Source organism: Leptopilina boulardi, unplaced genomic scaffold (genome assembly GCF_019393585.1).
Source record: "Leptopilina boulardi isolate dan_hultmark-lab unplaced genomic scaffold, ZJU_Lbou_2.1 LbouV2_123, whole genome shotgun sequence".
NCBI classification, from domain to species: domain Eukaryota; kingdom Metazoa; phylum Arthropoda; class Insecta; order Hymenoptera; family Figitidae; genus Leptopilina; species Leptopilina boulardi.
In genome coordinates this window covers 4241499-4252631 of record NW_026137667.1, presented here as the reverse complement: position 1 = coordinate 4252631, position 11133 = coordinate 4241499, and the positions used below count along the sequence as shown (strand labels likewise).

Below are 11133 nucleotides of genomic sequence, written 5' to 3'. Positions count from 1 at the left end.
GATAAAAAATGGAAAGGTCTATCGATAATCTTTTAAATAATAAATTTAATTTTTTTTAGACTTCCTTTTTACTATAAAAGAAGATTAATGAAAAATTACAAAAATTTAGAATTTATTTCAAGTGAATATCGAAATATTTTTGATGAAATGTATAAAGAATGGAAATAATAAACAAAATATGATTTAGAAATAAAAAAAAAAAATCAAGATTGAACCTTGCTTGATGAAGAAAAAGAACCTTACACTTGACCTTGCAACAAAAACTCCCTACTTGTCTATCTCACCTTGTGTCAGCGCGAAGAATTCTTGGAGTAAAAAAAATTAGAAATGATCATGAACAAGTGGGATCAAAATCGATATTCACCCAATCGATTTAATCAAAGTAGGCGAATTCTACAATTTCCTGACTGATTAATCAAGGTTGTGCGTGGGTTATTTCCAAAGTAGGGAATCGAAGGCTTTATAAAGAAAAAAGGTGGGATTTTACTGCTCTCCGCGTTTGATTTTGCTTTCATCATCATCTCAGTTCGCTTTGCAAACTGATCAGTTTATTTTGTCCCTCGACACTATTTACATCTTCGTTAAAAAAAAGAAGGTATAAGAAAATTAAAAATTTTTAAATAATAAACAATTACTTTCACTACGATTATTAATCATTAATTGGATAAAAATATCTTATTTCAATTTTTAAAAATTTGATTTAATTTAAAAAATAATGTTTAAAAAATGTATTTGAATTAAATTAGTTTTTAAAAATTAAATTTTTAAATTAATTTATATTTAAAAATATATTAATTAACAAAAAATTAAATTCTTTAAATAGTCAAATTATGATTTAAGTTTTAATATCAAAATTAATAAAATGTGTTTATGTGTGAATTGCAGAATTTAAAAAGATGAAAATTAAGCAGACAACAGTTCTGCTGTTAGCAGTGTTATTTTGTAGTTTAATTGAAAATGGTTTTGGAATAACTCTAACAGGTGAGTGAATTTAAATTAAAAGATATTGTATATTGTAAATAATTTTTAAATAATTAATAGTAATTTAATATGTGGAAAGGAAAAATTTTCTTTTTAAAATAAAAATTGATTAAATTTAAATATTTTAAAATTTTGCTAAAGTGTTTTTGTTTATCAGAGAGATCTTGAAAATTAATAACATGATAATTATAAAATTTATGTAGGTGGATGCGATGCTCATAAATGTGGTTATAATGCAAAGTGCACATTAAGCGAAGGACGAGCCGTATGTTCTTGTATTAATTTACACATGGGAGACCCATTGGTACGATGTACAAAAGTCGAATGTTTAGGTATATAAAATTTTCTTTTTTCTAATTTTTAAAAACCATTTTTTTTTCTAATTAATATTTCTTTTCTTTGAAAGGAAATTTTTTGAATTTTAATGTAAATTTTTTTTTTCACAGTGAATGAAGATTGTTCATCAAATACAGCTTGCATTAACAATCGATGTGTTGATGCTTGTGCCGGTACTTGTGCATCAAATGCATTATGCAAAACAATTAATCACGTACCTGTTTGTTATTGTCCACAAGGATATACAGGTGATCCTTTCACGCGTTGTGAACTTGAAGATCCATGTAAAAAATCACCATGTGGTGTAAATACAAAATGTGAAGTTATCAATACGGTACCAACATGTTCCTGTTTACCCGGTTATATTGGTCAGCCATTGAGTGGTTGTCGACATGAATGCGAAAATGATAATGAATGTCCTCAAAATAAAGCATGTTCAACTTCTTTTCGTTGCGAAAATCCATGCAAGTGCGGCGATAATGCAAATTGTGAAGTCATCAATCATCAAGCCAAATGCACCTGTCCACCTGTAAGTCAATTTTCTCAATTATATAAAGCAAAAAAGGATAATATTGTATGCAAATTAAATATAAATAAAATTATATTTTTTATAGATAGAAAAATGTTACTGTTTTTTGTTTCAGAATTGGCAAGGAAATCCTTATATCTCATGTCGAGCAGAATGCACATATGATTCAGATTGTTCCAGAGGTAAACCAGTTTGCTATTACTCAAAATGTGTAAATCCTTGTGAGGGTGCTTGTGGTGTTAATGCCAATTGCGAATTACGTGGTACAACCCCAGTTTGCAGTTGTCCCAAGGATATGACTGGCGATCCATTTACATCCTGTAGACCTTTTACACCAGGTAATATAATAATTTATTTTTTTTTTAAATCTTAATAATAATTTTTTAAATAATAAAAATATTTACCTTTTTTAACAGAGGATCTTTGTGAACCAAATCCTTGTGGTGTGAATGCAAAATGTACTCCTGGACACGATAATACAGGAAAAGAGAGACCAGTATGTACTTGTCCTCAAGGATATATTGGCAATGCTCTATCCAGTTGTCAACGAGGTGAATGTTTCACGGATAATGAATGTCCAAATAATAGAGCTTGTATCGATTATTCCTGTCAAAATCCTTGCCGAGGTCATGAATGTGCAACTTCAGCTATTTGCGAACCAAGAAATCATATTGCCGTTTGTACTTGTCCTGATGGAACTCGAGGTGATGCTGTAGTAACATGTAATCCAATTGTTGGCACTCGATCAAGAAATTATAGATTAGGATAAATATATTCCTATTGATATTTCCTGCAAAAAAAAAAAATTATTAAATTAACTTCTTTTACAAAATTATACAAAATTTAACTTTGATTTTAAACTAATAGTTGTTTTTTTTTATTTAGAATTATCTTCGATGTTATAGCTCCTAACTTATTTATAAAATATAAATTCATATTACCTGTTATGTTACACAATATCTTGTCATTATTTATATATTCTATAAAATGACATAATGCTAGACTGTGTTAAATTAAAAATAAATTTTTTATTGTGTGAAAGTGTGAAAAATCTGCGGATGTACTCTGAAATATTTACATTTTAAATTTATTTATATCACCATCAAACCACTAGATTTGTACAAAGTAAATAATTAATTACTTTATAGAATAAAAATCCTTATAAACATATTTAACTTATTTTAATATTAACTAATTTAACTTACCTTAAACATTTTTCTGCTCTTCAATTTAATTCAAAAAGCAGGAAAAAAAAGAGTAAGTAAAAATAATATTCAATTTGCAAAACAATTTATTGATTTGATATTTTCATTATACCTGTGTTTATAATAGTGACATATAATTAATTGTAAAATGTTATTAGCTTTAATGCAACAATAATAACAATGTTTAATATCTGTGAAATCGAGTCTAGGTATGCTTTGTCATCTTTTCGCAACAATTCACAATCCCACAATCAAAAAAAAAAAAAATAATCTAATAATCCATTTTCATTTTATTAATTATACTATAAATAATAATTATTACAATAACGATGTTAAAATCTCTATAAAGTTGCTACCCTTGCTTGCTATACATCAACATAAAAGTACATAATATATATTTTTTTAAGAAGGTAACAAAAAAAAAAGTGTCATACACAAAATGACCCAATTTCCATTAAACACCAGTTTATATAATAATTTGTTATTTCTTAAACAAAAACAAACAAAAAAGAAGAAGAAAATTGCTCTTGTTAGACTTAACATTAGTCGTGAGCAAAAAATTAAAAAAAACAATTCACAATTTACAAATAAACTAATTCGATGCCACCTATATCTCGATTTTGAAATTGGCGAAATTCAAAATTTATATTTTACATATTTTACAGGCCTAGCAAAGAACATTTATATTAACATACGTAATATAATTGTCAGTTTTATATTAAATAAGCTCAGTTCTCGTTAAAAATGCAATTAATCCGCCTAAATATCGAGACAATGGTTAAAAAAATTATGCAGGAGTTTGTCGATACAATTATCCTTAATTAATAATTTCATTATTATATCTACACTGATAACAAAAAATTGTCAATTTTATAAATGAATTAAAATAAAAATCTAAGAATTTGAATGAATTCTTGATTTAAAAAAAATTATTATTCACAATAGAGCACTTTCTTTTACAATTACAATATAATTCTTAAATTAAATTAACAAAATTATAATTTCATCATGAAAAATTGTTCTTCAGTGTAAATATATATATTTCGCATATAAATAAAACAATGGACTTAAAAATCCAGCAAATACAATTTGCTCGGTAAGAAATTTTTCACATAATCGACAGAATACGCCATTTACTTGTCGCTTCGCCATAAATCTAGCAAAAATTTACAAAAAAAAAAAAAAGAAAAAAAATACGTTTTAAAAACAATACATTTTACAACATATCAATTTGGTATCATCTATTTAATTTGATTATAAAAAAAAAATCAATTCAATTCAAACTCCTGAAAGAATTATGTACACAATATATAAGTAAAAAAAAAAAGACTAAAAAAAATCCATGAAAATAAATTTTTCCATCATTTTACAAAATTAAAAACCTAAATTTGATTTACAATTTACTAAAAACTAGGGATCTCATGCATCCTGACAATATGAACACACTTGGACTTTTAATTTCACAAACAGACTCAAGACTTTGGTTTTTTTTTTACGGTATTTTAACCAGTCGCTTTTTTAAATTAAAAAGTGCTCCCACTTGTCGCAATTATATCGGAGTGAAATATTTAAAGTACAGTAGTTTCTTTTTTTTTTACGTGTCAATAATCAATACTGAAATAACGGGAGCGTCCTATACGAGTACAATAATAATCAATATATACCAATCATCTATTATTGAGCAATCCGTTAAGTTCGATTTATTAATTCTATATATTTGTAAGTACTTCATCGCTCGCTTAAAACGCAAAATATTGAACATTGGCCCTTTCGACTGTCTTTGAATTTTTTTTTTTTTTTTGGTTTTTTTACCATTTTTTTTTACATATATGATTTAAAAAGACAGAATAAAAAATTTATTCATAAGACTTGCCAAAAATTGTTTTGGTCCAACATTCACCTATTAAATATCTTTATAAATTACGATAATAATTATTTTCTTTTTTTTTCTTGAAGAATTTGTTTTTTTTTGTTATTAATATTATTTTAGATAATCTTTATTTTGACATGAATTTAAAAATGAAAAAAGTATGGGATCCCTAAAATGTTATCACTAAATTAAAAAAAAAAAATTTTTTCTTAAGAGACGTAAAATTGGATACTAAAAAACAATAATGCAAAATAAATAGTTGAAAGTAAATAGAAGCTAGAATAATATGTAAAGACACGAGTAAATGTGTAACAACTATTCGAGTTTTTTTCTATTAAATAGACTTGAATCAATATTGTTATATAATATTATACAGATAATGAACACTTGATAATATATATTTATATATATATAATTTCAAAATGTACTTAACAATTTTACGTATATGTTTATTATTGAAAAATGAACGCAATTGGGCCTCGATGTTTGACAAGAAAAAAATTCTTTCTCATTGTCCACATCGTCTCGAAAAAGTCGGATTAAAATTATTTTTAAAAATTCTATTACAAAAATTTGATTTATTAAATATGAAAGCGATATATCGTATTCTATAAATTTAAAGAATTATCATGGCCCAGATTTATTTGACTTTACATCTAGAAATTACACGTCTGATTAAATATATACTCTATAACGTTAAATATTTAGCAGATACTTATTATTTTATTCATAATTAAATTGAAATGAAAAAAAAAATTAATAAATCACAATTTTTTTCATTTTCCAAAAATAGTGTAAAAAAGAAAAAGAAGAATAATTATTTATATGAAGGACATCAAGATTTGAAGAAACCCAGAAATATTGTAAATAATAATGAATACTTGAATCAAGGTGATAATGATTCAGAATCATTAATTAAAAAGAAAAAAGGCATAGAAGCGTTCGTCGTTGTCTTCATACTCTAATAGCAATTATCAAGTCTCAAGGGAGAAAAATAAAAAAGAAGATACAATTTTTTTTGCCTATTGATAGACTTTTTATAAAGAAGATATCAAAAATAGGATTAACAAGAAGCTGCTACAAGTGAAGGACCTACGTTTGAAATTAGTGGCAAAAATTTAAATGCAGAGGTACAGGAAAAATCTACGTTCCCAATTTTTATTTCCGAGACTTAAGACGTTTAGAAAAAAAAAAGTTATAATAAAAGAATGAGAAAAAACATTAATGAGCAACTGATAAAAATAAGAGGATTATAATCAAAAAGTACAAGAATTAATAAAATCTTCTCACAAACAGAAAAACGAAAAAAAAAAAATAGTTGACAAAGTGATCGAAGATCTTTCGCAAAAAAAAAAAAAAAAATCTACAAATCTCATATATAAAAGACAGAAATGCTTATTGTGCGACATTTAAATAAATTCAAACCATTTCAAAATGAGTACCACTATCACATCGTCTCGAAAAAGTCGGATTAAAATTATTTTTAAAAATTCTTTTACCAAAAAATTGATTTATTAAATGTGAAAGCGATATATCGTATTCTATAAATTCAAGGAATTATCATGGCCCAGATTATTTGATTTTACATATCTAGAAATTACACGTCTGATTAAATATATATAGTCTATAACGTTAAATATTTAGCGGATACGAGAAAGGAAACAAAAAAAAAAAAAAATAAAAAAATAAATGTGAAACTTATCGACTGATACGATGAAAAGTTAAATTCGCTTCGTCAATATTAATGAATTGTATTTTGTGAATATTTACAATACAAGAGTGTTATATACAAATATTTTGATCCTTCAATTCTTTATTTTAAAGCGTGGAAAGTGCATAACGCCAAGAACAAATATATCGTTGAAAAAAAAAATGTATTTCTTTACAAAAATTTGCGTTGCACTCAAATATTTATTTATATATTCTGATTAGTAATTAAAAAAAAAAAAAAAAAAAAAAAGAGAAAACTAACAATCTGGCAAAGGATCACGTAATCACTAAGATTAATCAGTCGATTAAGAACTTAATACAAAGCTATTACGAGTCAGCAATGTTCTTGCATATTATTGCAGGAGATGCATAACATGTCTAACAAGCGATTAGTACTTTTGGTTAAACATTTAAAAATTAATAATTAATAATAATAATAATAATAATAATAAAGAACAATACATCGATTAGCAAACAGAGAGCTTATAAACTCCTAAAAGTGGGCATGAAAAATATTACACAGTAAAATAGAAAAAAAAGAATACCCCTAACAAGAATTTTTTTTAACGTATATTTATATTATAAAATTCAACAGATTTAAATTTCATTAATTTGAAAATCTAAAAAGATATTCAAATTTAAATTTTACTGAAAATAAATATCTAGAGATTTAAATTTTATTTGGAATTATTTTATATTGATTCCATTGTAATTAAATGTCAAATATTGTACGAGAATAAAAATTCAATTTAAATATTACATATAACAGTTCATATAGTCGTACATAGGAAAAAAATTTTTGAATTAGAAAAATAAAATATTTATTTTGAAAAAATGTCTAAAACTCTAATTTATTGCAAAAAAAAAACGAAAAAAAAACAACGAAATTCGCAAAAAAATTGATATTCAACATATTGTGTAAATAAAACATTATTAATTCTCTTCAAATATATACGTATATAACAATATAATAAACTCTACATTATAAAATGCAAATGCTTCTATACAATTTGCATTCTTTGTATACAGTTAAATAAATTTCTATTTCATGCAACACTATATGTAACATACAATAATACATATAGTAAATTCATCATTAAATATTAAGATCAGAAGAATTCTCTTTGCAGAGATATAATTAATCAATTAATCGTTATTGTTTTATTTTTATATATATAAAAGTAGAGAAATCTGGACCTAATGTTAAATGTTTCTGTTTTTTTTAGCATATATATGTTTCTTTATTTTTTTTTTTATATTTTAGAAACATCTAATTTCAAGGTTTATGAATATTTTAAATCTGTTGATTTATTTTTTGACAGCTAATAAGAAAATTGTTTCTAATATATTAAATAGTGAATCGTTTAACCATTAAAACTAGAGGAAAAATTTGTCAAAAAGTTTTTTCGTTCTCTTGACGTAATTTCTTTTTTTTTTGATTAATTAATTTTTTTATTAATCAATTGAATTGATTTGATTTAGAACGAGCGATGTGCGAATTTTTTTGTTATTAGGAACAGATTTCATTTTTAGTGGGTCGGCATTGTTCTTTTAAACTTTAAGGGTTGCTTTTGGTGACCAATGATGAAATCTAGCGGGTCCAGTGGGATAAGAGGGGCCCCATTTATTTCCTCGATGGCCCATAAAAGGTGGCGGTGATGGGCCACCCAAAAAATGTGGGGGCATAATATTATACCATTGATTCATTGGATGTGGACCGTAACCCATATTAAAAGAATGATTGAACCATGAACGATTTCGATTTAAATGTAACCTTGGGCTGTTTAAATTGCGTTTCCTACCTGAACCACCACCACCGCCGTTGTTGTTGTTGTTGTTGGAGTGCTGTTGATTTTGGTTTGTTGAACTTAGAGGTTTTGATTTTGTTTGTTGTTCCGAAGTTGGAGTCAAGGGACGTTTCTAGAAAGTCGTAAAAAAAAATGTTACTTCACAAAAACCACAAACACGTGCATATTCACGAAGTAAGAAAAAAACCACAAACACACTAAAGAAAATATTAAAAAAAAAATTCGAAAAAATATTTGTTTTACGATAAAAATTCAAACAATTGCTGAAAATGAAATTAAAAATTAATACAAAAAAATTTTTTTGGATAATTAAAAAAAAGTCTTATTTTAATGTGAAAGAAATGAAATTTGAGAAATAAACGAACCTGAACGCCTGAATCGTTATCTTTTTCTTCCTTTTCCTCGGATTTTTTATTCGATTTAATAATGGGAACGGTGTTTTCTTTCTCATCGAAGGAAGCGAGTGTACAAAATGAACCTTTACTCTCACCAAAACGACAGCATACTTCATTTGGATCAACCCATAATGTTAATTCTATTGGTAATGTAAGATCTTCATATTTAACACCAGCAGCGGTTGCAGCACTCTCTAAAGTTTCATCTCTACGATTATTACCATTAACACGTATACAACGATATCCTTGGCCCTTAAATGGTTTATCGGGGAACCAATGATTTTTAAAACGTTCCGTCAATAATTCAACCAAATGACGCCTAAAACATTCCAATTGATCAGGACTAAATTTTTCGTTTTTTTCTATCAGCTGCACTAAGAACAGAACTGCGGCTGTGATCTCGTTGCGCATATTGACGTTTAAATAATTTTCGAAATTTATTTTTTTCTAATTTACTCTTTTCAGAGTATTCAATTATGACGTTCTTGAAAACTAGGATATCGTTGAAAATCGCCGATTTGGAGCACATAGAGCCCTTCTGCACTTTAGCAGCCTCAGGACAATTATTTGAAAGACGTAAAACTGATAAAAAGTTATTTTCAATCGTAATTCTTTTTTTCGTTTATCTAAATTATTAATAACAGTCGTTATAGTTTCGTTTCCAATCTGTAAATAAATATATTAATAAATTGTTTGCAATTCATAATTATTAAATCAAAATAAAATTTTAATCAGAATTTATTTTAAAAATAAGTCCTATTTGTTTAATTACCATAATTTTTAAATATATATTTGTTTACAACTTGAGTTCAATGGAAAATTTTGAAAGAGTAAGCGAATTTATAGTACAAAGTTCGTAAATAATTTTTTTACAATTTTTCAATTGTAGATATTAACTATTAATTAATTTGGAGAAATGCTTTAAATTCTCAACTAGACTAATAACGAAATTAAAAATAAAATTCTTTTAAGATACTTTTTAGATAATTATCTGGAAATTACGCACAATGTGTAATTTTTTTTTTTTTTTAAATTCTAATGAAAATATATACAAATTTGTTTTTAAAAGAATTACTCATGTTTAAAATGTATCTTAATGCGTACTATATTGGAATGATGAAATATTTGTAAATGAACGACACATATTGTAATCTGTTTACTTGACTTTCCATACAGATTTGTTTAATATTTTTCTAAAAGCAATAATCACTAAAGCAAGACAGCACTTTACTGCGACGAGTGCACTATTAAATTATTCAAAACTAACTAATGAAAGTTCAAAATGCTATTTATGAATGTTTTACGATAACAATATGTTGTTTCATTCACAAATGAGGTTATGATGTGTGTTATATTAGGAAAATCTAGAGCAAAACGAAACAAAATACGAGAACAATTTACAAATTATCAACACAATTGAGGATAAATTGAACGATATTAAACGATAAAGCAAATATTGCTGGGTTATTTTCATGCCAAATTCTTTAAAAGAAAAAAAGAAAAAAAAAAAAAAAAAACTGCCAGCTCATTCTTGAAATATCGCAACCTCAATTTTTTTTCTTTATGAAAATATACATGAAAAGATGAAAATTTACAATTGAATTTCTGATGAAATCAAAGATTAACATTCATATATTTAGACTAAATGAATTTTTCTTACGTTTAATGACGAATCTTGCGAATGAAAATAACTTCTACTCCGTTTTTTGTAAAATAAATTGTACGTATATAAAAGACTAACACGTGACCCCTTGTGACGTCGCAATGGCTCTTGATGGCTCTTCTGAAAGCATAAATTTATTTATAAATAGATAAGAAACTCGAAAATTAATTCTAACTATGAATAATACTCACCAGATGGCTTTAAGTCACGTTCACAATCTCTTTTTTGAATTTCAATTTTCTTATATAAAAAAGATATGTAATTATAAAAAATTAATATAATGTAATAAAAAAAGACTTTTAATATTAAGAAGTTTGAATTTATTATCACTCTGCACAAAATGTTAAATTACATTCTGTAAGTATAATTAGATTGCTAAAATAAATAAGTAAATTGAAAAATAGGAATGTCACAGAAGGAACGTGATCGTCGATTAACAAAATAAACATGTGATTAACTCAGTATTAATTTAAATTATGATTTACTTGCCTTACATATTTTTCATACCTATTTTTTTTCATTATTTATGTTCGCTAAAGTAAAAATATTGTTGAATTTTTATTTCACAACTTTTTATTAAAATAATTGTAATATTTTATATATAAACTTGTATGCAAAATCCCTGAGATAAAAATT

At 25.4% G+C, this 11133-nt stretch overlaps 2 protein-coding genes across 2 annotated transcripts; one reads left to right on the top strand and one right to left on the bottom strand.

The window, feature by feature from the left end:
- The first annotated feature begins 440 nt into the window (after positions 1–440).
- Positions 441–3016, top strand: LOC127290990 (neurogenic locus notch homolog protein 1). Its single transcript, XM_051319858.1, has 6 exons — positions 441–595; positions 886–981; positions 1185–1313; positions 1428–1846; positions 1962–2184; positions 2263–3016. Exons 2-6 carry the CDS (start codon positions 897–899, stop codon positions 2613–2615), a joined length of 1209 nt encoding a protein of 402 aa, XP_051175815.1. The 5' UTR covers positions 441–595; positions 886–896; the 3' UTR covers positions 2616–3016.
- A 103-nt stretch (positions 3017–3119) lies between these two features.
- LOC127290991 (protein BTG3-like) lies at positions 3120–10614 on the bottom strand. The gene is made up of 3 exons (XM_051319859.1): positions 10495–10614; positions 8805–9500; positions 3120–8551 (listed from the first exon to the last, which is right to left on the bottom strand). Exons 2-3 carry the CDS (start codon positions 9243–9245, stop codon positions 8183–8185), a joined length of 810 nt encoding a protein of 269 aa, XP_051175816.1. The 5' UTR covers positions 9246–9500; positions 10495–10614; the 3' UTR covers positions 3120–8182.
- Between the last annotated feature and the right edge of the window lie 519 nt (positions 10615–11133).

Coding starts and splice junctions, on each gene's coding strand:
- LOC127290990 (XM_051319858.1), top strand. CDS start 897: ATGAAAATTAAGCAGACAACAGTTCTGCTGTTAGCAGTGTTATTTTGT. Junction 1,314..1,427: donor TACAAAAGTCGAATGTTTAG/GTATATAAAATT, acceptor TTTTTTTCACAG/TGAATGAAGATTGTTCATCA. Junction 1,847..1,961: donor CCAAATGCACCTGTCCACCT/GTAAGTCAATTT, acceptor TTTTTGTTTCAG/AATTGGCAAGGAAATCCTTA.
- LOC127290991 (XM_051319859.1), bottom strand. CDS start 9,245: ATGCGCAACGAGATCACAGCCGCAGTTCTGTTCTTAGTGCAGCTGATA. Junction 8,552..8,804: donor ATAACGATTCAGGCGTTCAG/GTTCGTTTATTT, acceptor ACGACTTTCTAG/AAACGTCCCTTGACTCCAAC.